Here is a 22,337-nt window from a genome sequence, read left to right on the forward strand (position 1 = left end):
GCCAAGTAGAACTGCTTGACTGAGTAGCCTAGAGCCGCTGTAACCAGCCTGCATCCCTGAAGCACTCACTTCAGGTACTTGGGATTTCTGAGATCAGTGTGAAAATCACACCAGAATAACTGATTAACACCTTATCTGTTCTACCAAAAGACAGGGAGTGTATGGGAGACTGTCACTTGGGACACCAAAATGACAACTGAAGTGTTAACAAAATAAAGAGGCTGGAACAGAGATAACAAATTAATGTGTTTAATGTAACTGTGGGAGAGCAAGTGAACAGTTTGCAGAGTACAGAACTGGACCTTACATGAGAGCTCACAACCCAAACAGAGAGCCAAAGGGCTCAAGGCTCCAGAAGGGGCAACACCCACAGATAAGTGAGAAGGGAACATGCAAAACCTTGCTCGTTGCAGTTTCATACTTTTAATGTTCTTCCCTTCCAGTAAAAAGATGACGCTCTGCTACAACACAAAAGTATGCTTATCTCTGGCATTCACTTACATGTTTCTTTTTCAGCCCTGGTCTAGTCTGATAGTTTCTCAGGCTTCCACAAAAGGATGGCCTTGACTTGTAGTCTGTCTTTTTAAAATTACTCCACTGGATGTGGGAGATGTTACTGTACTAAGCATTACTCAATTAGCTCCAAACCTATCTGTTTTGTTTTACTTTCCAAACTTCCCTCACAATAGCACAGTCTTCTTTAAATTATGAGAACATATGCTGATTTGAAGAGTGGAATACTCAGAAGCCACTCACATAAAAGCAGCAGGATTTCTCCTCAAACCCAAAGACTTCAATGACAGCTGCTTCCACTAACTGCTGATCATCCTTGTCTCCCAGGAGTCATTCCAGATGCTGCCCTGCACCCCAGCTAGGTCAGGGCCATGCCTGCTCTCCATGGTGGAGCAGAGTAAAAATGAGCCCTAAGACAGTTAAAATGACTTCTTAATGGGAACGTAGTTACCAGGTTGCAGTCAGTTCAGGACAATGACCTTGAGAGTATACTACAGCCATAAGGACACAATCGTATGGACTCAAACAAAAGATTAGATTATCTGATATTTTTAATTACATCTGTCACTAAAGACAAAGTTAGTTCTGTATCACCCTACAAACTCTTCTTGGCCATTGCTTTAGAATGTCCCAGCCCTCTACTTCACAAACATAAGCACAATTTCCAAGCAGTCCATTCTGCCACAAAATTATATATTGGTCTATATCAGGTATTAAAACTTATCTCCCAATATTAGAAAAATAAGGCAGCTTTTGGAAAAGGAACTGTTTAATACTTATCAGCTCATTCCAAACCCTAATAAAATGCTATTTATGTACCAGTATAAATCCTCAGGAACCTCCAAGCCCAAAGAAATTTACAAAAAAAAAAAAAAAAAAAAGGCACCCATTCCTAGGCTAAAACTATAAAATAGTGGTCAGCTCAGAATACAACTGAGGTCAGTTATCATTTCCAACTGTGCCACCACTGTACTGTTATATAACAGGTACTCAAATACACTTCAGCTGAATGTAGAAGGGAAGGGAAGAATATCCCTCTTGAGAGTTCACGTTTTTCAGTTTTTAAAACTTTACTACTAAAATTGATGTAGTCAAGATTTTAAAATACATCTAATAACTCTACTTTTTTAAAAAAGATTTTATTTATTTGACAGAGAGAGACATAGCGAGAGAGGGAACACAAGCAGGGGGAGTGGGAGAGGGAGAAGGCGGCCTCCCACAGAGCAGGGAGCCCGATGCGGGGCTCGATCCCAGGACCCTGGGATCATGACCTGAGCCAAAGGAAGACACTTAACAACTGAGCCACCCAGGCGCTCCAATAATTCTTTTTTTTAAAGATTTTATTTATTTATTTGAGAGAGAGAGAATGAGAGATAGAGAGCACGAGAGGGAAGAGGGTCAGAGGTAGAAGCAGACTCCCCACTGAGCAGGGAGCCCGATGCAGGACTCCATCCCGGGACTCCAGGATCATGACCTGAGCCGAAGGCAGTCGCTTAACCAACTGAACCACCCAGGCGTCCTGCCCCAATAATTCTATTTTATCCTTAAAAATTACCTTACCAAACATGAAGCTTCCTCTGAACACTGCACTTAAAACTATAACCTCTTTCTGCCCCACACCTCATTTTCTCTCCACAGCACTTATTCCTTTCAGACACACTATATAACTTCTTTATTTTGTTTATTGTCTCTCTCCACTAGAATGCAAGCTCCATGACAGCAGAAATCTCAGCAGTTTTCTTCCCAGCCACAGCCTCAAAATCCCAGAACAGTGCTTGGCACATAGTAGGCACTCAATAAATATTTGTTGAATAAATGAGCAATAACATTCTAAAGAAAAACTAACAATAAAATCTATATTCATTATCCATAAACAAACTTTTTAAAAAATGTAATCAAACCACTGTTGAACTTTTCCCCTTTAAACCCTATCCTTAGGGGTGCCCGGGTGGCTCAGTCATTAGGCGTCTGCCTTCAGCTCAGGTCATGGTCCCAGGGTCCTGGGATAGAGCCCTACATCAGGCTCCCTGCTTGGCGGGAAGCCTGCTTCTCCCTCTCCCACTCCCCCTGCTTGTGTTCCCTCTCTCGCTATCTGTCAAATACATAAATAAAATCTTAAAAAAAATTAAATAAACCCTATCTTTAAAGGATTAGCCTGTGGTGATGGTTGAACAACTCTGTGAATATACTAAAATCCATTCAGCTGTGTACTTCAAAAGGATGAATTTCATGGTATATACAATGTATCTCAATAAAGCTGTTTTTTAAAAAAGGGTTATAGGGTGCTCATTCTTTAAGAAACATATAAATAGTATGGGGCACCTGGGTGGCTCAGTTGGTTAAGCGTCTGACTTTGGCTTAGGTCGTGATCTCGGGGTCCTGGGACCAAGACCCCCCCAATCCTCTCTGACAGATAAAATCTTTTTTTAAAAAAACGAATTATTTTACAATAAAAAAATGTATGTATCTTACTTTGTTTTAAAAAAATGTTTATTTGAGAGTGTGTGTGAGCAGAGGGAGGGGCAAAGAGGGAGGGAGAGGGACAAGCCGACTCCACACTGAGGCCTATGCCAGGCTCAATCCCAGGACCCTGAGATCATGACCTAAGCCAAAATCAAGAGTCAGATGCTCAACCAAGGCACCCCAAAAATGTGTATTTTAAAAGAGAATTTACTAAATACACAACTACTCACAGGCAATGAAGCCAATGACAGGCAAACTAATAAAACTGTAAAAGTCAGAGTTAAAGCGTAAAGTATCAGTTTAAAGCTAGTTACCTCACGCATGGTCCACGGACTACCAGCAATAGCACCTCCAAAAAGCTTGTTAGAAATGCAGAATCTTGGGCCCTACCCCAAGACCTACCAAATCTGATTCTGTTTTTGAACAAGATCTCCAGGTGATTCAGAGGCACTTCTCAAGTTTGAGAAGTACTGATTTAAAGGACTGAGAAAATGTTAACCAGTTATTCCCAATATATAAAACTGAGATCTCATGGTGATAATTAATGTAGCCACCTGGTAATTCCACACTTCATTTCAAGGTAAATGCTAGGGCTCCTAAATTTCTCCTTCCTTTGAATTGTATAAATACTGTAACTGTACAAAGTCATACAGATATGTCCTTCACACCCAGTTCGTTTAAGACCCAAGGAAACCCTGAAAAACACACTGACACATCTTACCAACAGGAGCCAGCTGACACTACTGAAAACAGACAGACTTACTAGCTGCTGTTGCAACTGGCTGAGCAATATTAGCTGGTGGCTTCAGTTTCATGAGTTCATTCAGACTATTATTTTTCAGCAGATCCTTCAGCTGAACCTGGTCTTTTGAGGGTGCAGAGGTCATGGCATTTCGTACTGCTGGTGCTGAGACTGAAGGGCGTGTGTTTGCAGTAGTCTGGATAAACTTTGTTAAAGTGATGGTCTGCCTATTTGTTGTTACAGGCGGTGTCTTAGTCATTACAATTGTAGATCCCAGGGTTGGAAGCTGATTTATTTGATTCAGCACAAATGTTGTAGTAGATGGAGGCTGCTGCTATAAAAGAAAACCGTAATACATCAGACCACTGAGAAGTACTGAACTCTCTAACGTGGCTTAGATTCACCAACAGGGGAGGCCATTTAAACATCTAAAACTGACTTTAATTCTTACTTAAAAACTGGCACTGTTATTTTTAATTGAATATGCCTAACTATAAACTACCAAGTTAAAACACACCACTTTGAGGGAAAAAAAGGTACAGTAAGAGTGAGACATTTTCTACAATTGTCGGGGGCAGCAAGCATAAAATGGGACTATCCTCAGTAAGCTGTGATATGTAATGATGCTATATAATACAAGGACTAGAAACAGAAAGAATTTCTAATCCCAGCACTGCCCCAACTAGGTCGATAACTTTAGGCAGATCACTTCACCCCCAGAGGCCCAGGCTCTCTGGGATCCATCTTCCATTGCTAGCATTCTATGATTCTTGTCCAATGCTTTGTTTGCTATCATACAGACTATACCAATGTTTAGAATTTAAAAGATAAAACCACCAAGCAGAGTTTTAAATACCTATGCTGCATGAATGATCCAGTCAATCCACCAATTATCACATACTGGTGATAATATGGGTACTACCTCTGAGCCTAAGACAAAGCTACATAGCATTTTATTTTTTATAGTTGGGGGTAGAGGGAGGCATTAGGAACTGGACAAAAATGCAGTAAAAAAAGGTCAAAGATTGGGAGGATCACAATGTGTCTGTGACTACAATGGACTGAAGTACAATCAAGATATTTTTAAATTTCAGTCTATTTCTACTTCCTTTCCTCCTCAAACTATTTGTTATTTTTCCATGACTCCTATAACAAGAATCTTAGAGATTACCACTCATCACTCTTATTTTTTAAAGCAGGCAGCTTTGGGGTGCCTGGCTGGCTCAATCGTAGAGCATGCAACTTCTTAATCTAGGGGTCGTGAGTTTGAGCCCCATGTCGGGCATGGAGTCTACTTTAAATAAGTAAAGCAGACAGCTTTTTATATACACACACACACACGATTTATTTATTTAAATAATCTCAACACTCAACGTGGGGCTCAAACTCTTGTGAGATCAGGAGTCACATGCTCCACCAACTGAGCCAGCTAAGCATCCCACCACTTATCACTTTTAAATAAAACTCTCTACAATAATTTATCATAAGTTATAAAATTTTTAACCAGGTTTCTAATAATTTTATATGCTCGGCTTAAGTTAATAATTGCTGTTTAAGGTAAAATCAGAGGAACTCTATATTTAAAGCACAATTACCATTACATAAAAATCACATACTAATGGACAAAAGCTGAAATCAACAAGGAAAAATGAAATGTGTAGTGGAATAATGTGTAACTCATCTTTACTTCATGAATTTTGTATCATTTACAATAAGTAAATGCAAAAAACTCTGTTTTGTCCTAATTATCTTTTGATCAACGTAACTACAAGAAGAATGAAAAATGTTTTATCAAATAGGAGCTGAGAGTAGCATATTGGAAAGTAGCAAAAAACAGAACTGGTAAGATAAAACTACTTCATATTACAGGTTATTTTCTTACTATAATTCAAAGCCATTTTAGCAGTCATGCCAAATGTAAATCATTCTTACCCTAACATTTAGTAGCGCTGGAGTAGGTACCGTCTCTGGCTCTGGTTTCACAGGAACTGCTGCTTCAGTCTCCAAACCTAGTTCTAATGCACTAAGTGGCATGGACTAGAGAGAAAACAACATCAGAGAAAGAAATAAAAAATGATGGCAGTGAATTCTGTTTCAAGAATAAAAGATTATTTACTAAAACAAAAAAAATGTCAAGTTTTAGACTCAAACACATTGTAAAATCTCTGATACCAGGTAGGAACTAATAATCTTTGGAAGTGCATCTTCACAAAACTATACTGACAAAGAATCTTATTTTTACTTTCAGAGAATGTACATAGTGAAACCTCAGAAGAGGGTCCCTATAAAGTACAAAACCAGTAAGGAGATTAACAAACCTCCCACAAGAGCTCTAAGCAATTCGTCTCTTAAATCAAAGCAGGAAATGTCTTCTCACTGCAAATATTTTCCATCTCATGAGTGAAGACTAATATAAAAATAACACACACATGCTTATTTAAAATTATGTCTTAATGATGCCTGTCTCCATAAGTAGAAATTAAAATTAAGAAACAATCTACCTTTTACAGAGGCTTAGGGAAACTCTTACCTGCTGAACTGAAGGAGTAGGTGTTGGAGTTGCAAGCCCTGCATCTCCCCCATCAATATCAAAGAGGTCATTCGGACTAATTCCACTCTCACTCAAAGCAGCAAGCAGTAAATCTTGCCCTGGCTCCACCATCTTTAGAACAAAATATTTAATATTAACATAAAAAACTTAAAATGCCAATTAACTCTCTTCTAAATACAAACCAACATCTTCTACCAGATCCATCCATTTGATATTTATGAAGAATATGCTACATAGCAGGCAAGAAGGATGAAAGAGAAATAGTCTCTGATTTCAAGAAATTCACAGTAAGATGAAAACAGCAGAGAAATATGTAAATCACAGCAAGAGTGTATGTGTACAAAATGCTGTGGGAACAGAGAAGGAATGCTGAACTTTGCCTGGGGAGAGAGGTTACAAAGATGACTGTGGAACTGAGTCTCAAGGAAGAAACCACCAGGTGGATAAGGATCTTCTGAACAGCGCATTCAAACTCACGGAGATATGAAAGACTTGGCGCTCTTTAAGAACAATGGTTAGAGTAATTCATTGTTGGTATGGAAGTTCAGAACAGAAATCTAAGCCTCAGGCAGGTGATGACAAGAGATGCGGAAGATACCACCCACGACCTTGTATACCATGCTAGAGTGTTCAGTTAATCCCACGGGTAGTGGGGGTCAGAAAAGAGTTTTAGATAGAGAACTGCATGACACAGTCAGATTTGTGACTTAGATTATTCCGAAGAAGTATGGGAGCAAACTGAGAATGGGTAGAATAAGACCAGAAGGAGGGAGACATTTTAGGTAACTGCCACAGCAGACCAAGAGAGAGATGATGTGGGGCGCCTGGGTGGCTCAGTCAGTTAAGCGTCTGCCTTCGGCTCAGGTCATGATCCCAGGGTCCTGGGATGGAGCCCCGCATCGGGCTCCTTGCTCAGCAGGAAGTCTGCTTCTCCCTCTGCCACTGCCTGTCCCCCTGCTCGTGCACGTTCTCTAATAAATAAAACCTTAAAAAAACAACAAAAAAAGAGAGACGATGTGCTATAATAGCAGGGTGTAGAAAAAAGGGGGGATGAATTTCATTAGGAAGGACAATCCATAACACTTAAGTTTATTATAAAAGCTCAAAATGGAAGAGAATAAGAAAGACACAAAAAGCATGAGTTGATGGATGATTAGATTTAAGCCAGGAGAAAGTGAAAAAATAGAACACTGAGCCTGGGAGACCCCAAAATGAGTTTATATAGAGTTTAGCGAGAGAAAAATACCTATTTAGGAACAAGCAAATACATTTTATTTAAAGGTTTTATTTATTTATGGGGGCGGGCAGAAGGGGAGGCAGAGGGAGAGAATCTCAAGCAGACTCTGCGCTGAGTGTGAAGCCTGAAGTGGGGCTCAATCCCACAACCCTGAGATCATGACCTGAGCTGAAACCAAGAGTTAAGACGCTCAACCGAATGAGCCACCCAGGTGCCCCGCAAATACATTTTAGGTTGGGTTTTCTTGATACAATATATCAAAGTAATTTACCACCAAAATGGATTTTTACCCATTTTGTAAGGGGAAAAAAAGCTTAACAGAACTTTGATTTTTAAAGTTTGTCATTAACTTAATCTGAAATAACCAACTTATATAGACATGAAAAGTGACTGTACTTGTTTTTCCCTAAAAACTAATTTCATGTTACATAAATAACACACTAACTTTTTTTTTAAAGATTTTATTTATTTGAGAGAGAGAGAATGAGAGAGAGCACAAGAGGAAAGAGGGTCAGAGGGAGAAGCAGACTCCCCGCTGAGCAGGGAGCCCAATATGGGACTCGATCCCGGGACTCCAGAATCATGACCTGAGCCAAAGGCAGTCGCTTAACCAACTGAGCCACCCAGGCGCCCAACACACTAATCTTTAGCTAGTTCATTTGTTCTCAGGCTGTGTGAAGAATTGTCACTGTTTTCATTCTGTCCTACAAAAAGAAAGGTGTTAGCCTCTTTGACCATGACTTCCAACATATAAGAACTACTATTTCAAATGAAAGTATGATATTTAACAGAGAAATCCTCTACTAGGTAGGTCTTTGTCACATAAGCCTATACATCATTTAGAAAGAAGTTCTAGCAGAAACATGAACGAGTTTAAGGTAGAAACCACAGATATCCAGAAATGAAACTCAGGCAGACCTACTGTTTAAAGGGGGGTCTTAAACAGATAGCCCCAAGGAAGAAGAAATAGCCCAAAGATTTCCCCAGAATTTTTCAGAGAAAGGAAAAGTCTATGGAAAAATACGTTTTGAGCAGGAAGGAGGAAGGTTAAGGACGCTGACAGTGACTAAGTATCTTTAACAAGCCTGACACAGTGTTAGGCTCGTTGTGTACACTATGAGACCACAACAACCCCGAAAAAGATAGACATTATAATTTTTTAGAGATGAAACTGAGGCTCAGAAAGCTTAAAGTACCTATACCTACCCAGACCTAGATTGTTCAAATTCCCAAACCCCATGCATTCTCTTTCCAAAGAATAGATCCAGAAGTCAATGTTGCAAACCTAAGTTTCAGTATTTAACTTTGGAATAAACGCCAGTCTGAGGTTAAAATCGGAACGGAGATAGATTATTGGATAGCAAGATGGAAACAGTATGAAGGGACTGAACAGGGGACAAATAGAGAAATGTCCCGATATAGATTTAAAATAAAGTTGATCATTTTTCTAACATAGACACAGCTGACCATACTTTACAAATTATCCTCGGGGCGCCTGGGTGGCTCAGTTGTTAAGCGTCTGCCTTCGGCTCAGGTCATGATCCCAGGGTCCTGGGATCGAGCCCCGCATCAGGCTCCCTGCTCAGTGGGAAGCCTGCTTCTCCCTCTCCCACTCCCCCTGCTTGTGCTCCCTCTCTCGCTGTCCCTCTGTCAGATAAATAAATAAAATCTTAAAAAAAAAATTATCCTAGTACATAGTACAAACATGTACCAAGAGAGCTAAATCAATGCTTTAAAAACATTTCAACCAGGGCGCCTGGGTAGCTCAGTAAGTTAAGTGTCCAATTCTTGATTTCAGCTCAGGTCATGATGCCAGGGCCGTGAGACTGAGTCCTGTGTCGGGCTCCCAGCTCACTGGGGAGTCTGCTTGAGATTCTCTCTCTCTCTCTGCCCCTCCCCGCCAACATGTGTGCACACTCTCGCTCTCTCTCAAAAAAATAAAAAAATAAATAAATAATAAATCCTAAAACAGCAACAACAAAACATTTCAAACTACATTAAGACCAATGATCTGTGAGAAAAGGGGGTGGTTGTGGCCTGCTTGCTATGGCTAATCCTGACCTAGATTAATAGAACTCCAGAGACTATCAAAATGTCATCTTTTTAAAGTAAATACTGAAAATAATGATTTATTTACATTTGAAACAAAAATACATTGTTTTAAACCAACGACTCCTAAATGACAGACCAAAGAACACTTGGAAGCCAAAGGATCCACTAATCCATTAGATGCACACCAAACCCTGTCTAATTATACTAAAAAAGTACAGAAACATCATTGATGAAAGCCAACAAAAATCAGAGAAGCATTACTAAATTCATGAGAGGTTTTTGAAATGTATTTTCTGAACAATGAGCAATGAAAGTACAAAAATATCGTGGAAGGGAAAAATTTGGGGGGAAAGTTGGTATTTTTACAAGAAATTAATAGTACAGTTTATAACACTATCAGTGACCTACTGAAAACTCTTTCACAGGTATCATAATTTGAGACCTCTGAGTAGTGACTTAATAATGACAATGTCTTTTATAAGCTATTTTTTAAGAATATTTTATTTATTTGAGAGAGAGAGAGAGCGTGCGCAAGCACACGAGTGAGGGGTAGAGGGAGAGGGATAAGCAGACTCTCCGCGGAGCAGGGAGCCCAATGCAGGACCCGATCCCAGGACCCTGAGATCATGACCTGAGCCAAAAGCAGATGTGTAACCAACTGAGCCAGCTAGGCGCCCTCTTCCAAGCTACTAATGAAAAATATCTTAGGTTTATATACATAATATACACAAACAAAATCTAGGGATGCTTTCTTAGCCAACTGGGTACAAATTCTCTACTTGAACTTTTTTGCAGTGAGAAAGGGAGCAGGGGATACAGAGGAATATCGCTATCTTTCTCTAACTCCATTAGGCAAAACCCTTAATATTAAAAAAAAAACCTTGATATTTAATCATTCTCCTATTCTGAAACTATTACAGACTCAAAGAATTTCAGTCTTCAGGCAGAGAGCCCTTAAAAGGTTATATTATTCAATCTTCTCCTCCTCACCCTATAAGTAAGATTTATTCTTGAGAGGGAAAACATTTTCACTTTGAACATACTAAATACAATATAAATGCAAATACTGTTAGATGTAAGAGAACTGTGTTACAGTGTCTACAAAGGATTTCATAGACCTTAGGTGACATTTAACATGTAGCAATCCAACAAACCCAAAAGTTACCAAACCCAGAGTGACTCTATCTAAAAAAAATGGGTGACAAAAAGGTTCCAAGGTTCCATTTCTATCATAAATACTTAGGAAAATACCACCTATTTCAAAATAGTACCCCTATGAAAGCGTCTAGTAAGATAAATAAGAAACAAGGACAAGGTAGTAGAGAGAAACTAAGCCATCCTTGGCAGGAAGAGAATCCTGAGAAACAATAGCCAATCAGAAGAATGAAAGGATACAGTTCCCATTGAGAATACCAACACAGAAACCTATCAACCAGGACAAGGTTCCTCTTGTTGAGACCTAAAGCAGATCTTTACAGCTCCGGGCAGAGATACAAGGGATCCATCTGCAGCAGTGAAAGCACACCCAGAGGCTAGGGTAGACTATGAAGTCAAACAGAATATCTGGGTTCAAATACTGGCTACCTCATGCACCAGTAATAGAATATGGTCAAGTAATAACTTGTGTGACTCAGTTTCCTCATCTTCAAATGGGAATAATAATAGAACCTATCTTATAGAATTGCTGTTGAATAAATGTTGTATTACTGGCTATTAACTATTATTTTGATATTAGTATCATGTCGAAAAATAGGTTTTCTCCTACATCACTGATACAACACTATTTCCCAGAATACCAACTCTGTTGGCAATCCACTCAATAATTAACTTCCAAATGAATTCTTTAAAATACACTAGTTCCTGGGCACCTGGGTGGCTCAGATGGTTAAGCGTCTGCCTTCGGCTTGGGTCATGATCCCAGGGTCCTGGGATTGAGCCCCATGTCTGGCTCCTGGCTCAGCGGGGAGCCTGCTTCTCCCTCTGCCTCTCCCCCTGCCCATGCTCTCTCTCTCTCTCTCTCTCTCTGTGTGTCTCAAATGAATAAATAAAATCTTAAAAAAATAAAATAAAATAAAATACACTAGTTCCTTTTTACCTGTGTCACGTATTCAATTTGTCCAGTTAATCAATTGGTGTGTCTAGAGAAAACTGGTAGACCTCTTTGTATGTGCAAAGATATCACTTAGCAAGTATCTTCGCCTAATAATAAACAGGACTTTTTCTCTTTATTTAACAGCACTAACTATGTCTGACTTTTAACTCAGCTTCAGCTTTGCTTTTACGCAGCCCAGAGGTGATGACTGACATTTAGTTTAAGAAGCTGGAAGGATAATGATCCTCTCAAAATTTTAGCTGATATAGTTCATGGACAAGGTATTTATTTAGTGTCTGAGTGCTGGTTCTTTAAGAACATCAGGAAGAAAAGAAGATAATATGAAGAAGTTCATTAACAAGGATTTTCATTACCTACAAGGGAAAAATCTGTAGTTTTTAACAGCTATTTTTCAAGGGAACACTTGCTCAGTAAAGTGTGCTTCTCCCTGCTCTCAGTGAGAAACTTTTTATAGGAAGAACGGATTCACAAAGTAACATGCAGGTAACAAAGTTTTAAACATGCTTTACCAAAAAAGCACAGAAAAGAAATGGGGGGGGTGTGTGAAACAACTTTCTTGGTTACCACCGTCATCCAGATCCCTAGCCGTTTTGAGATTTACTATAGGATCGGATTTTTTCTCTTTTAACCCTCAAGATAACGCATGAGTAAATACTAAATGTTATCCTTCCGTCACAGATGAAAAACTGAGGCTTAGAGAAATGAATTGTAACAGGTAACAAAATAAGTGTGGAGCAGAATTAGATACCCAGGAGCTCTGATCCCATATGCCTCCAAGATTCTGTATTCTTAAGCCTATACCACATTTTTCAAACTGGTGGTCACACCACAGTGAGCTGTCAAGTCAAATTCAGTGTATCATGACCAGAATTCTTAAATATTTCAATACAGAACAAAAAACTAACACACAGCATGTAAAGAGAATAAACATTATTTCATGACATGAGTTTTTGAGTTCTATGCGTGGATACGTAGTAGGTCACAATGTAAAACACATCTTAACCATACGATGCAGTAAAAAGGTTCTAAAATCATTGCTCTGTGCTATACACTGCTTTCCAAGAATTAAATAAACAAGTGAATTTGCTGGGTTTTGTACTGTATTTTATTCATAAAACCGGAGTTCCTGCTCTTCAAGAGCCTATCCTTTCCATCTACAGAAAATTTCAGTGGTATTCCAAGATTATCCTTAATATTTACCAAGTTCAACCATATTAAAGTATATGTCAGCATAAACAAAGACATTTGTAAACACTTTAAGATGACATCATTCTATTAATTAGCTATACAATGTGAAAACAATTCCTCTCAACAGAAAGTATGCTTTTAAAGGATTTTTTTTTTTTTTTTTTAAAGATTTTATATATTTGGCAGAGAGAGAGTGCACGAGCACACAAGCAGGGAAAATGGCATGGAGAGGGAGAGGGAGAAGCAGGCTCCCCACTGAGCAGGGAGCCCGACGTGGGACCCGATCCCAAGGCCCTGGGACCATGACCTGAGCCGAAGGCAGATGCTTAACCGACTGAGCCACCCAGGTGCCCCTAAAGATTTTTCATTTATTTGAGAGAGAGAGAGAGAGAGCGCGCGCAAGTGATAACACAAGAGCAGGGAGGAGAAGCAGACTCCCCGCTGAGCAGGGAGCCTGAAGTGGGGCTTGATCCCAGGACCCTGGGATCATGACCTGAGCCAAAGACAGACGCTTAATGGACTAAGCCACCCAGGCGCCTCCAGAAAGTATCTTTACATCAACTTTAGGCAAGCAAAGCATGGGAACTAAGAGACTCATGAAGTCAGGTTACTTGGTAAGACCAGACCTCAGATCTGAGTGTTCACCACCTTCACAGGAGGCAAGTCTCAAGTCAAAGCTCAATTTAGAAATTTTAAGAAACACCAAAATATATCTGTAGCTTTAATCTTTAAGATGAATCACTTAAAGGAATCTTTACACTTTATACATTTATATTGCATCATATTAAGCAGTACGTAATTTCAGCAAAGCCCTTAAGTAAAACTGCCTGACACTTAAGAGCATCCAATGAATGAATGAACGTAAGCCACCACTGTAAGCCACCAACTAAGCCCTCCTTTTTAATACTTACCCGGCAGCCAAAGTAAAACCTACTTAGAATTCTACAGACAAATTGTGTGAAATTAAGTTAGACTGGGAGATAAAAATGCAGAAACCAAAGGAAAAAAATAAAGATGTTCTTTCTGGTAAGATAAATTTTGGAAACTTTTTTAAACATGAAAATAAACTGTTCTCTTGCTTGCAAAATTACTGTCCCGCAAGGCACCAATAGTAAATTCTGCATTTTATCCTAGAAATTCTATACAAACTATCTTTTGGGCAACGATAATGGTTTTCCCAACAGCTTAAAGAAAAATCACTTCTGACTGCAGTAAATATACCGGAAAACATGGAATCTTTTCGCACTGTTAGCTGGTTTGTATCTACAAGTGTTAAGTTTATTTCCTCTAGGGCAACTCGGGGTTTGACAGCTTTCTGGACCCCCCTGGCCGACTCGGTAGAAGCCCTACTCCGCCTCTAAACGTGGTTGTCTGGAGAAAATAAAACATTTAACTCAACATAAACTGCTAATAATCAACTTTCAAAGGTCAAAGGGGACCCAGTTTTTAGCCTTCCCTCAGCAACACGTGTTTAGTACAAACTTCCGGGTGCGGTTACAATTGGCTGCGCAATTCAATGGATAAAAACGTTGCTTTATTTGACGCTCATTTTCTTGCCAGTTCTTTCCCCACGTTTCTCAACCAGCAACTCCCCAAAACAAAAGCTTCCTACAGTAAACGGAGCCCGAACATAAAAAGGGCTTCGCTGTGCGAGGATCAAGTTAGTGGTCCGCAAACATTAACCAAACAGCAGCACAAAGCCGGGGTGGAAAGGGGAGGAGCTGGATGCCAGGGTCAGGAAAGAAACAATCACAAGGGTTCAGGAACATCCAAATCTCCTCAGCGGTTAAACGGATCCCAAACCACTTATGGGAAACCACCAGCATACACTGGTTTGGGGAACTTCAGATGCTCGTTACACCAAACACCCTTAAAGTAAGCAAATCCCCAACGCCTTTCCCTACACAGATGCTTAGGGTCTAGGAGGCGAGGGAGCTCGAGACAAAATTAACGTAATCACCCGGTGAGGCTTGAAGGTGGCCCCCACGTGTCCCATGTACCGCCTCGACGCCCTGAGAGCAAGGTGATCAGAAAATTGCAGGTGTGGGGTTCAGACTTACGGCGCCCCTACCTCGTCCCGCACTCGCCCCAAACCGGGAGCAACCCTCGGGCATGAGGACTTTTGAAGGATCGCGGAGCTCACTTTCCTGCGGGTCCGGGACCTCACAGTCCCTGAGAGGAGCAGGGAAAGCAAGGAGGGCGACTCAAGTGGAGCCGGAGCCGGCGTCCGCAGATCCTGCCTCCCCGCCCAAACTGGGTGACTCTGGCCCGGGACAGCGGGGGCCCCCGGGGCCCGAGAGCCCCCACGCGCAGCGACCGCAGGGCCCGGCGCTGACGGGCGGAGGAAGCGAGCGCGGCGGGGCCGCCGCCGGGACCTTGCCCCCAAGAGCCCTGGGGCGCTCAGCTGAGGGGGCGGCGAGAGGCGAGGGAGGCCCCAAGCCGGGGTGAGGTGGCTGCCCCCCCCCCCAGCCCGGCCCCACACGGCCCCCTGAGGAGGGTGGGAGTGGGAGGCTGGCTGTCCGGGAGGGGGACTGTGGAAGCAGAAGAGGGCTAAGAGAAAGACTTACTTTCCCCGCGGGAACCGACGCCGGAACAGCTTCTCTCGGGCGGCGAGAGCTTGAAAAACTAGAGGCGACTGGAGCGGAGGCGGCGGTGGCGGCGGCAGCAGCGGCGTCCGGCTCTGCCTACCTCCCCGCCGCCATCTTGACGCCCCTCCCCCCAACCCCCCGCCCCGCCGGAGGGGAGGGGGTGGGGCGACGGATGAGGCGCCGCGCGCACGCAGCGCGCGCCGCGCGCCCCACGTGACTTCCTCCCTCCCCCCACCCGCTCCCCAGTGCCCCCCTCCGCCCCGCCTCCCTCCTAGGTGAAGGAAGATGATTTCCCCCCCCCATCTTGACCGCCCCCTGCCTTCGCTGCCAAGCACGGACTCCGCCGGCTCCAGCCGACCCGGTACCAGTGGTTGGATCCAAGAGAATTCCGGAACCCAAACGGTCCATTACCGCGGCTCCGGGGTGGGCGAGGGGTGAGGGGGCCGGGTTTCCGAGAAGGGGGAGGGGGGAAGGCGAAGGCCTCCTAGAAGAGTCACGTGTCTACTGCTTCCGCCGGCGCTCGAAAGACCTCGCGAGAATTCCGTTCCCCCTCCCTTTCTGCCCCGCGGGCTGTCGGGAGGAAGGTCTGCGCGCTGGGTTGCCACGAGGAGGTCAGCCGGTGGGCCGGGCGCATGCGTCCTACACCTGCTTACAAAGTCCGGCTAGGAGGGGCCCGAAGCTATTTTGATAGACCCTTTGGTGTGTGGCTTCGGCCCAGGAAGTTACCTAGTGGCGTCTCTGTTACTTTGGGAAGCTCGTCATTACACAAAAAAAATATTCGCGTGTTCATTGCTTGTTAGGCTCGCTCAAAGCACTTTATTCAGTATGAAACCGCAGTATAACTCGGAACCCCTCTTCTGGTCCACTGCCATTATCATACCCTAAGGGGTGTGAGCAGAGTCAGCTCCACTTTTTTTCTGAACAAACTATTGCTCTCAATTAATAATTGCTGCAGAGATCTGTCGCTACCATCTCTCGATTCCCTAATTTCTCCTCTTCCACTTCCTCCTCCTTTTTCTTCTTCTAATTATTATTATCAAATGACCTAACAGAATAAACAAATTAACTTCTTGGTAACCCTTTTGTAAAGTCATTCTGAATGCTGTTTGACTCCGTTGCTTAGGTAATAGGCACGCCTGGGTGATTCTTGCCCCCTACTGGTGGCGCATCCCACTGGCCTTGAGCTGAAAGAAACCCTTGGAGTTTAAGGTGTAAACTCTTCAAGAGAAAGAAGGAAAGGGGGGAGGAAAATAAAAAGTAGTCATGTTAAGATGATTATGAATCTTACAATTCGGCGTCTGTATACATAAGTATGTATTAGATATGTACATACATATAAATACATGCAGACTAATCACTTTACTTCCATTATCTCATTTCATCCTTACACATCAAAAAAAAAACCTGCTAAAAGTAAAAATGATAAAGCTAGTTCCATAAGACCAATGCCCTCATCTGTCTTGTCCATTGCTAGCCACTAGACTAGTTTATGGTCTAGTGTCAGCAAGCAAGCTCTTACAAATCTGTCCATTATGGAAGAAGAAAGAACTAAAGGAAGGATGCAGGAAAAAAAATCTAAAACATTGTAGTTAATGCATCAGTGTCTTCCAAGCTTGGTTGGTACAGTTCAGTTTCCAAGGGACCCTCAAACTCTCTGGACACTAGGACTACATAAGTACTAGATACTAACAGTGTAGGTCTGAGCTAGAAACTCCCACCCTTACAGGTACTTTCTGAGCATCCAGGCTAGATCCTTGCTGCCATCTCTGCATCATCTCCTTCTCTGGGACCCAAGTAAAAGGTGGTGTTTCAGGAGATACTTGCAATGTAACTGTGCTTACGCACACCAATGTCATGCATAGGGTTATTCCCTGCAGCATTATTTGTAGAACCAAAAGATGGGAAACAACCTAAATGTCTTTGAAGAAAGTTAACTAAATTGTGGTACTTTCCTACAGCGAAACAGTTGTTCAAGAGAGTGAAGCACTTCTGCCTCTGGAAATGTGTAGTAACATACTTTGCTTGTGTGTACACATGCAGCATCTCAAAATGACAGTGTGAGTAGCAGCTGTTACCAGTGGATGGGAATCAAGCTACTGAGGATCAGAAGCAGGAGGAAGACTTATTGGGTACATCCAGAACAGAGATGCTATTGGAAGCAGATGATTTGGGGGAAAAAAAAATTCCCTGTTAAGGCATGGTATTGACTGTTACAGCTGCACTTTGCACTCCAAAGAGCCCTTACTATGCACCAGGTACTACGTTAGAGATGAGGGGCACAGGGCGCCTGGGTGGCTCAGATGGTTAGGCGTCTGCCTTCGGCTCAGGTCATGGTCCCGGGGTCCTGGGATCAAGTCTCGCGTCGGGCTCCCTGCTCCTTGGGAGCCTGTTTCTCCCTCTGCGCCTCTCTCTCTCTCTCTCTCTCTCTCTGTCTTTCATGAATACATAAATAAAATCTTTAAAAATAAAAAAAGAGATGAGGGGCACAAATTTAAGAAAACCAAATGAAGGGAGAGACAGGGATGGTCCCTGCCCATATGTCCTTACAGTCTAGTGGGCATCAATCCAAAAATTACACAGAATGTAAACTTGTAGGGGCGCCTGGGTGGCTCAGTCAGTTAAGCGTCTGCCTTCGGCTCAGGTCGTGATCCCAGGGTCCTGGGATCGAGCCCCGCATCGGGCTCCTTGCTCAGCAGGGAGCCTGCTTCTCCCTCTCCCTCTGCCCTTCCCCCTGCTTGTGTTCTCTCTCTCTCTCTCAAATAAGTAAAATCATTATTTTGTTTTAAGATTTTATTTATTTATTTGACAGAGGGAGACACAGTGGGAGAAGGACACTTCTCTCATCGCATCGGGCTCCCTGCTCAGCGGGGAGCCCGCTTCTCCCTCTCCCACTCCCCCGCCTTCTGTTCCCTCTCTCGGCGTGTCTCTTTCTGTCAAATAAATAAAATCTTAAAAAATAAAAATAAATAAATAAATAAATGTAAACTTTTAAGTGTGACATTGCTGCAAAGAAGCTAACAGCCTTTTACAATGTAATTTGATGTCATCAGGGAAGTCAAAGAAGGTTTCCTTGAGGAAGTGATAACTGAGCAAAAAAGTAGGTATTACGTAGGCAAAGAGAAGAGGGAACTGCATTTCAGGAAGAGGAAACAGCATATGCAAATGTTCTGACACAGGTGGGAGCCAAGCAAGGAGGGACAGTAACAGGGCAAGGGCATCAGTTGTTAAGACATTGTCTCTCAGCTCCAAACCCAAGCTTCCACAGTCTGCAAAACTACATTTCTGCTTTCCCAGCTGTTTCAGTATTTGCTTCCGCAATAGGGAGTGCTGGAGGGAGACGACAAGGCTGGAGGAAGAACGAGTTTCTTGTGAACGTCATCCCAGCAGCACGTCTTCACCCTGGCAGCTGCATCTCCTCCCCATAGCAGCCGCTCTACTCACTTTTCCCCAAGCCTGCAGCACTAGCCTCATGAAACCCTCCTCTCAGACAGGAGGACCAGCAGGAACTTCCACAGGGTCACCCTGTAAGGTCAGAGACACTAACACCAGCTGAGCACAGCCCCCTCCTTGGAGTTTAAGTTTCAACAACATGGGGCCCCTCTTTTAGGTTTCTCAGTGACTCCAACCCCTTCCTTTTGCCCCCTTAGGCTGAGTGGCGAGAGCTGCTTCCTGCAGTTGCTACCTCTGTGAGGCCTTAAAGTTCTCTTTTCACCCTTTCAAGTTATGTAGTTAGCCAGTTTAGACCTAGTTAACAATTTTTTAAAAGATTTTATTTATTTATTTAGAGAGAGAGAAAGAGCGGGAAGGGGGCGGGCAAAGGGAGAGACAGAATCTCTAGCAGACTCCCCACGGGGCACAGAGCCCAACATGAGGCTCCATCTCATGACCCTGAGATCATGACCTGAGCCAAAATCAAGAGGCGGATGCTTAACACACTGAGCCACCCAGGCGCCCCCTTACATTAATTTATCTCTGTTCAAAACCTGGTGTGGTTTTTGCCTCCTGTGTGAACTTTGATTGACATAGCAAGTAACAAGGAATTATCAGCAGGATTACAAAAATAGATGAAGGCCATTCTCAAAAGAGCCTTCTGTAACTGAGTTTGGACTTTATTCTGTAGGCCACAGGGAACTCAGAAGCCTGCTATGCAGAGAACTGCTATGGTTGGAGGTGCATTCTAGAAGGATCACTCTGGAAGCAGTGTAACACATGGATCTAAGAACTGGACTGCAAGTATGAGGAACAGAGCGGTGGAGAGAAGAGAAGAACAGAAACTGAAATGGAGCAAAATTGTTGAGCAGGGGGTACCTGCGTGGCTCAGTCATTAAGCGTCTGCCTTCAGCTCAGGTCATGGTCCCGGGGTCCTGGGATCGAGCCCTGCATCGGGCTCCCTGCTCCGCGGGGAGCCTGCTTCTCCCTCTCCCACTCCCCCCTGCTTGTGTTCCCTCTCTCGCTGTGTCTCTCTGTGTCAAATAAATAAAATCTTTAAAAAAAAATTGTTGAGCAAAGGAAGAGGGCCAGATTCAAGAAATATTTGGGAGGTAAAGCCAGCAACACATAGTGGCTGGTTGGATGGGGGTCGTGGGGAGGAAGGAGTCTAGAAAGAAGCCTCAGTTTCTCCCTTTGGTACCTAGGTAGATAATAGTGCCATAGCTGAAACTATGACTTCAGGAAGACAAACAGATGTGAAGAGAAAAACAATGAGTTTAGCTTTAGGTACTGTGGAAAGTTTTGCTTATCTATTGCTATGTAATAAACAACCCCCAAACCTAATGACTTAACATAACAACCATTTTGTTATTTCTCATGATTCTGCAAGCTGGGCTGGGCTCAGCTGGACAGTTCTGCTGGTCTTGCTAATAATACTCACTTGTGTGACTATAACTAGGTGGGCTCAGCTAGGATGCTGGGACCGCTGTATTTCCCTCTCCATGTGGTCTGTGATAACTGAGCAGAGATTTGAAAAGTAGGTATTAGGTAGGCAAAGAGAAGAGGGAACTGCATTTCAGGAAGAGGAAACAGCATATGCAAATGTTCTGAAACAGGTGGGACAGTAACAGGGCAGTTGCCTCATGATTCTTACCTGGTGGCTCTGAGCTCCCAAGAACTCAAAAGCAGAAGCTTCTAGCCTCTCTTGAATTTTAGCCTTGAGACTGACACAGTGATGTTTCCACCACGTTCTGTCAATTAACAAGGCCACACAAGACTCAAGGAAAGACAACACAAGAGTATGGGGGTCGGGGGAGGCGCCTGGCTGGCTCAGGTCAGTAGAGCGTGCAACTCTTGATCTTGGGGTTGTGAGTTCAAGCCCCATGTTAGGTGTAGAGATTACATAAAAATAAAATGATCTTTAAAAAAAAAATAAATAAAAAAAAATAAAATGATCTTTAAGTTAAAAAAAAAAGGGGGGGGCGCCTGGGTGGCTCAGTTGGTTAAGTGTCTGACTCTTAATCTCAGCTCAGGTCTTGATCTCAGGGTCATAAGAGCTCAAGCCCCACGTTGGGCTCCACACGGAGCATGGAGCCTACTTAAAAAAAAAAAAAAGTATGAATGGTGGGAGGAATTGTTCATTAGAGGCCATGAAAGTAAGTCTATCTTGAGGAATTTTAGGGGGCCAGTGGGACATCCAATTGGAGATGTCTAGCAAGCAGCTGGGAGTCTAAGCTTGAGGATCTAGACAGGGATTAAAACATGAGAGAGGGGGCACCTGGGTGGCTCAGTCGTTAAGCGTCTGCCTTCGGCTCAGATCATGATCCCAGGGTCCCAGGATCGAGCCCCACATTGGGCTCCCTGCTCTGTGGGAAGCCTGCTTCTCCCTCTCCCACCCCCCCCCGCTTGTGTTCCCTATCTTGCTGTCTCTCTCTCTGTCAAATAAATAAATAAAATCTTTAAAAAAGAAAACATGAGAAAGGATAAAACTAGAGAGAATACAGAGAGGAAGGGAACCAAGGGCAGAACCCTAAGGTTGTATATCTAAGAGGTGAGCACTCAGTGAGCCTGATGAAGGTCGGTCAGAGAAGTCAAAGCAGAACCAGGGAGAAATTACATCATGGATGCCAAGGAAACAGAGTTTCAAGGACTGAGTGGCCAGCAATATCGAATGTAGCTGACAGCACCAGAATATGACTAAAGCATCTATTGGATTTCTCACAATGGCAGACATCATAGTGGACAGAAGTTTTTTGTGTTTTTTTTTCTTTTTGAAGACCTTATTTTTTTTTAGTTTTATATTCAAAGCAAATTTAAGGGGAAGGTACAGACTTCCCATATACCCCCAACTCCCACACATGCACAGCCTCCCCAATTATCCATATCCCTTACTGGAGTGGTACATTTGTTACAGTTGTGCTAGACCTACCTTGATGTATCATTATCACCCAAAGTCCATAGTTTACCTTAAAGTTCACTCTCGGTGGTGTACATTGCCTGGGTTTGGACAAATGCATAATGACATGCATCTATCACTATCCTAAAAATCTGTGCTCTGGAACATGTTGTTTTTGACTACCCCAAATCCATCTCTCCTTCTTCAGATAGTGGCACGTTAATTTCATCTCTCTCTCTCTCTCAAAGTCCATGTGGTTTGGAAAGCACTAATCATCTCCCATACACATTCCCCCAGAGTGGAGTTTTTAATTCAAGTCTGGCCAGTTGGAATGCAGGATGCACATCCAGGCCCAATGGATAGAATTAGTGCCAAGCCAATGAGTTTCAGTTTCAGAGCTTTACATTGAAAATATTAGGAAAAAGAGGTGCCTGGCTGGCTCAGTCGGTAGAGCATATGACTCTGGATCTTGGGGTCATGAGTTCAAGCCCCATGTTGGGCATAGAGCTTACTTTAAAAAAAAAATAAACGGAACATTATAAAACATAAGACATCAACTGAAAGT

General features: G+C 42.9%; 1 protein-coding gene, 1 long non-coding RNA gene and 1 other non-coding gene across 6 annotated transcripts in view; 2 read left to right on the plus strand and 1 right to left on the minus strand.

Annotated features, from left to right (window-relative positions):
• Nucleotides 1-15,566, minus strand: part of SBNO1 (strawberry notch homolog 1) — a 57,638-nt gene extending 42,072 nt beyond the window's left edge. For 2 of the 3 annotated variants that reach the window (XM_028092434.2, XM_028092432.2), the window contains exons 1-4: nucleotides 15,427-15,566; nucleotides 6,249-6,380; nucleotides 5,651-5,755; nucleotides 3,740-4,052 (exon numbers count right to left, since the gene is read on the minus strand). In XM_028092434.2, coding sequence (XP_027948235.1) covers nucleotides 3,740-4,052; nucleotides 5,651-5,755; nucleotides 6,249-6,380 — 550 coding nt within the window. In that variant the 5' untranslated portion in view covers nucleotides 15,427-15,566. The remainder of the gene's footprint in view (nucleotides 1-3,739; nucleotides 4,053-5,650; nucleotides 5,756-6,248; nucleotides 6,381-15,426) is intronic. The other variant, XM_028092433.2, reaches the window with a different exon arrangement.
• A 187-nt stretch (nucleotides 15,567-15,753) lies between these two features.
• On the plus strand, nucleotides 15,754-19,959 carry LOC114200377 (uncharacterized). Of its 2 annotated transcripts, none has more exons than XR_003607454.2 (3): nucleotides 15,754-15,870; nucleotides 17,406-17,504; nucleotides 19,568-19,959. It is a non-coding gene; the product is annotated as an uncharacterized LOC114200377 (long non-coding RNA). The 2 variants fall into 2 exon arrangements; XR_003607455.2 differs by having other exon boundaries at nucleotides 15,754-15,849.
• Nucleotides 19,960-22,201: 2,242 nt separating this feature from the next.
• Nucleotides 22,202-22,274, plus strand: TRNAQ-CUG (transfer RNA glutamine (anticodon CUG)). The gene has a single exon. It is a non-coding gene; the product is annotated as a tRNA-Gln (tRNA).
• Nucleotides 22,275-22,337: the final 63 nt, after the last annotated feature.

The sequence above is a fragment of the Eumetopias jubatus genome, unplaced genomic scaffold, assembly GCF_037043125.1.
Source record: "Eumetopias jubatus isolate StellerSeaLion01/CBP00866 unplaced genomic scaffold, mEumJub1_p1.0 scaffold_16, whole genome shotgun sequence".
Taxonomy (NCBI): Eukaryota; Metazoa; Chordata; class Mammalia; order Carnivora; family Otariidae; genus Eumetopias; species Eumetopias jubatus.